General features: G+C 34.8%; 1 protein-coding gene across 1 annotated transcript; it reads right to left on the minus strand.

The window, feature by feature from the left end:
• Positions 1-1,078: 1,078 nt before the first annotated feature.
• LOC133183267 (uncharacterized) lies at positions 1,079-4,650 on the minus strand. Its single transcript, XM_061318225.1, has 2 exons — positions 4,547-4,650; positions 1,079-2,522 (listed from the first exon to the last, which is right to left on the minus strand). Exons 1-2 carry the CDS (start codon positions 4,622-4,624, stop codon positions 1,173-1,175), a joined length of 1,428 nt encoding a protein of 475 aa, XP_061174209.1. The 5' UTR covers positions 4,625-4,650; the 3' UTR covers positions 1,079-1,172.
• Positions 4,651-4,900: the final 250 nt, after the last annotated feature.

Genomic DNA, 4,900 nt, shown 5'->3' on the forward strand with positions numbered 1-4,900 from the left:
GCACCACGCGGGCGACATGAGAAATGTAATAAAAGTTTAAACACAATTTTTAAAATCATGCTCCCATTCTGTCTCATATTTGATACTGAGATGCCAGATGAACAAAGAAAAAGGCCAATGTCAACAGTGATTTATATACTTAGTATATTGGTCCCTTATGTCATCGTTAGAGGCGGTGCACGTGAAAACTGCTGGTGATATCAAGTCAATGTTTTAAGAAATCGTGCTTTTGGAATGAAATGCGAGTTAAACTTTTCGTTACGGTTCTCTTGTTTGTAATATCAAAGCTATTTACAATGAAATACTGTATGAAGATAACGAACAGTATTCAATCTCGAAAGTCCAATGAAACGATACAAATTTGGAGCAGAGCAAACACGGACCTCAAAATTTAGAGGTAGGATCAGGTGCCATGGAGGAGTGATACTAGTAATACTATGGGAAAGAAATTTTAAAAAGGAAGAAAACTATAACATTCAGAAAAAAATTCTTATATATACAATCCAGAATATATTTATAAATTGAATGAGTACATCCTACATTATACATGTATCTACATTGCTGACGTGGTGGAGGTCAAAACAACAGCAAGCACCTGATTTCCTGCTTATATGATAAAACCTCTTCTAAATCACACATAGCCCCTAAACAAAGAATTACACTACCTAAGGTACCTGATCTCAAACACTGCTAGATGATAATCTGTATTTGCGTAAATCGTGTTATTAGAGGAAACAAGGAGTAAACAGTAGATAACTGAATGAAGTGGTTTTGTTTTATTAAAGGAAATACCATTGGTGTCACCAAGCCCCGGATCATGTCACGATAATAGTTTGTTCTCTTATTTACCAGAATCATCAAACAATGTGGATAAACAACTCAAATTTGAGAAATCTTACGTCCGTGCATAGAAAAGAAAATAGTTTATTGTAATATTTTATTCTATGTGTTCTTCTTTACGCTTCCATCAAGTTATTTGACATCCAGTAGTGGAATTCTTAGTCAAGTTCTGATGTTTTGATAAAAGTACCTCATATTTAAAAAAATGTACGTAAATTACTAGTAACTAAAATACAACTCGGATTAACCATTTATTTTATTATAGGCTTATATATGAAGTATCTAGATTCTATGTAGCACCAATCATTTAGTACAAAACATGTCTACTGTCATTAATCGATTATGCTATGGACACCCTTCAGCAACCCAAAGGCCTCAGTCCAGGATATTGAGTTGCTTCTTTGGGATCTTGTTAGGTAAGTTTCCTCAGATTTCTGTTTTTGAATTGGGGGTAAAATTCTTGGCTTTGGAGACTTGACTAGAGACAATCCTCTTTTTGGTTCGTCAGAGACACTAAGGCTATGTGTGAATTTCAAAGTTTGTGCTTCGTCCATCAACATTGGAAGACTTTTGTTTCGCTTTTTTTGTTTACCTGAGGGCGATAAAACACTTGGTTCCCGGACTCGTACTGGTGACAGAGAGAATTCAGACTTTTCTGGGGAGTTCGCTAACCTTTGAATAATATTTGCACTAGAAGGATCGCGATTACTTTCCTGTTGATCAACAGTTCCCTCAAACAAGGATTGTCTGTCCGTTTCGATCATCGGAATCGACATTTCAGATTCGGTTCCAGAATCATAACCGTATTTCATTGGATACAACACAGAGGCTGCCTTCAGTGATATTGATTCGTCTGTGCTTCCTCTAAGAATGCTTGAATTTCGGTTTTCTTTCTCTTGTTTGTCATCAACGTCCTTAAGGCCATGTTTCTGTGCCAATATATTCACAAGATTAAAAAGTTTCTTTGTATTTGTTGAATGTTGTAATTTTATTAGATCTGAAAATGATACTCCCTGTTTCTTAGGTTTTATAGTTCTCAGGTGGTTATTTAATTTAGTTTCAAAGTCATTGTTTACAGAGATCTCCGGAAGATTGTAATCCTCTTTGATATCTTTTTGTCCTTCTGACTCATCTTCATTGTCCTCGCCTAACTCATTGCCTTCCATGATGGAGGGCAGAGGAACACCGTGAGAGGGCAGTTGTAAATCAGTGCGTTCTTTTCTTTTCACAGAAACTTCACTTATATTCTCTCTTTTATCTTCCTTTTCTAGCGGCCTACCATCCTCACTATCACCGATCCCACTGTCAGGGGAAATATTGTCGGTCTCGGAATCTCTTTTCCTGATGCTTGGAAGAACAGGCGTTTCCCGTAAAACGAAGATGGCAGAAACCTTGCTCATGTTTTCTAAGCTTTTTTGGTCTCTTATTCTTTCCTCTCGTTCTCTTTTTTCTCTTTCACGTTTTCCATCGCGAAGTTTGGTAGAATATTTTTCAATAGACCTTTTTAGTTTAGTTTGTTCTTTTCGGATATTTCTTATAACGAATTCCATGTTCTTTCGATGCAGGTTCATCTGACGTTGGTATTCTACTTCACTTCCGGCTACACGTGTCACTGTAACTTTGTTGATTTCACTTTGTATCCCTGCCGCGCGAGCATAAGAAGAATGGGCGAGAACCATTTCCTGCAAAATATTTAGACGATTATATTTACTAGTGTTTATGCAAATCATGACTTTGTGAATATCTGTTAGTTATCGCAGGTCTTTATTACTTCACTTGAAAATACACGGAACGATGATTTTAAGATGCTCGTATTACCACCAATTCTACTACGATTATTGCCGAGATCAAAGAAATGCCGCGGACATTATTCTCCAATAAATCACGAACGTCATCAAAAAATTATCAGATCAGAAACACATGTCAAATCTGTACAGTTGAAATAAATATTTCACTGTATAATCTAATACTTATTTAGACCACATCGATGTATCGTCTTCCGCAGTCTAAACGTGTGTATTGCCTGAAACAGCTGATAAATATCCGTTTTTATAGCCAAGTGGGACTGTTCTACGGACCTCCCCAATAACATTTACACTCCCGTGATTTTACTGATAAATCAATGAAATAGACAACTGGTTTTGTTATTTTTCATTCATAAAAATTAATCAATATATGTTACAAGCAAATTTATAATAATTAAAGGATATTTTTAATCCAGCAAAAGCTGAAATCGTCTGCATTTTATGCAATCGATTGACCCTCTGGTGTTAAATGGAACAGCGAAATTGCGACATGGTGACCTAATTCGTTTCTCTATAGAGAAAACGATCAACTGTATTTTAGAGCCGTTAGTAGAATAGAAATAAAGTCCTTGTTGTCGTGAATGATGCAGGATAACCTCCTCGGTCTCGAAATGTTGTCTGAAATATAAAAGCCTCGGCTAACGCCTCGGCTTTTATATTTCAGACAACATTTCTCGACCTCGGAGGTTATCCTGCAACATTCACGATAACGCGGACTTTATTTCTTAAATTTTGCATGAGTTTCGGCGAGAGGGGGGTATTAATACTTAATTACAAAGTTTAAAATAAGTCTCATTTAACAGGAAATCAAAGTAAAAGGAGAGTAAGGAATCTTTTCGTTTAACTCTGAAGCAAATCGTAAATGTATGATTACATCTTCACGCCCGTATGTTGAGAGGAGATCAAAGTCTTAGATTTCCCCAGTAGTACAATGAATGAACAATGAGAGACATCTTCTCGTATATATGCTTGATTGGCTTGTTAACAAAAGCTCCCTAAACTAAATACATCTCTGAACTGAGACCAGATAAGAGAATATTTGATGTACGAACAAATACTTTAAAAACATTTTTAAACGATTAAAATATCTTTTAATCACAAATGTACTTAGAAATGTCGCAAATTTTTCGCAAATTGTGAATTATGAGGAAACATTCCTCCAACGGTACTGAGCCCAAGAGTTTAGTTCAAAAAATGCTGAATAGTGCGAAAATATTAACTTTTAATTAGTAGTATTTGAGTTCTAGCTCATCTTGCCAGTTGAAAAAACATTTGTAATATTAGGTAAGGACCATTAAGTAAAACCAGATAATTGACTCTGTTCAAACGAGAGTGAAGAGGCAATTATGATAACTGTTAAAGAAGAAAAGCTGAAAGAAGGAAATTTAATGCAAAAATAATGCAGTTCTTATGAGAAAGTTTCACGATTTTGAATATACACTAGTCACTTTATACAGGTATTTACTTTTTAACAAACTTTAAAGTTCTTGATTTCTTTTACATATTGGAAACATTTTGAATTTTCAAATACTTACATATGCTGGATTTGTTTTTTAATCAGACTTAATTTAACTCCTATCGAATTCAAAATCCGGCAGAAATAAATCTGGATATTTCTTTCATTTCTACAAACGTGCAGCTGTGACTGCTTGATGAAGACTTATTATACATATAAATTGTGTCTGAAACTGTGCTATATTTGGACAAGAAAGCTCAATTTAGAATCCGTTCTCTCATAAATATCCCACTTGGAAACTCGAAACATACTTACACACTACATAGACACAATGTACCTGTCATGTAAAAATCGTTCATCAATCAACTTTGTATTTTATATTGCCTCTTCATACAAAGAAACTGACATTTTAGATTATAAATTGTATATTTTAAGGAGCATTTACCTTCATAATTGATTCGCTTAGTTTCCCGATGAGTTTTGTGAACTCGCAAGTATTTTCTCGTTTCCTCAGACTCATCATTGATTTTTAAACGCTCATCTTCTAGAATCAATTTTTGATGAGCACATTTTTTACTTCAACGTTTCACCACGGCGAATATTAAGAGAAAAGGACTTGGCATGGTCAAAATTTAAATTTAAAAAAATTGAGAAAAAAATATCTCCAAATCACGGCCTTTATCTCCATAAACACTATGTATAAAATTTGAATAATTCAAAGGTTTAACTGATTTTAACAATCTGGTACAAGGGTTGAACGAATCCAAGACGACTGATGCCTTCTGTGTTGTTTTTAAGC

This window comes from Saccostrea echinata, unplaced genomic scaffold (assembly GCF_033153115.1).
Source record: "Saccostrea echinata isolate AGI-Se365-2 ecotype Australia unplaced genomic scaffold, CSIRO_AGI_Sech_v1 ptg000009l, whole genome shotgun sequence".
NCBI lineage: Eukaryota > Metazoa > Mollusca > Bivalvia > Ostreida > Ostreidae > Saccostrea > Saccostrea echinata.

Bases quoted from the DNA above. Each gene is read 5' to 3' on its own strand.
- LOC133183267 (XM_061318225.1), bottom strand. From the start codon at position 4,624: ATGATGAGTCTGAGGAAACGAGAAAATACTTGCGAGTTCACAAAACTC. The intron at 2,523-4,546 runs GTAAATGCTCCT...AATATTTTGCAG, and splicing joins TAAGCGAATCAATTATGAAG to GAAATGGTTCTCGCCCATTC.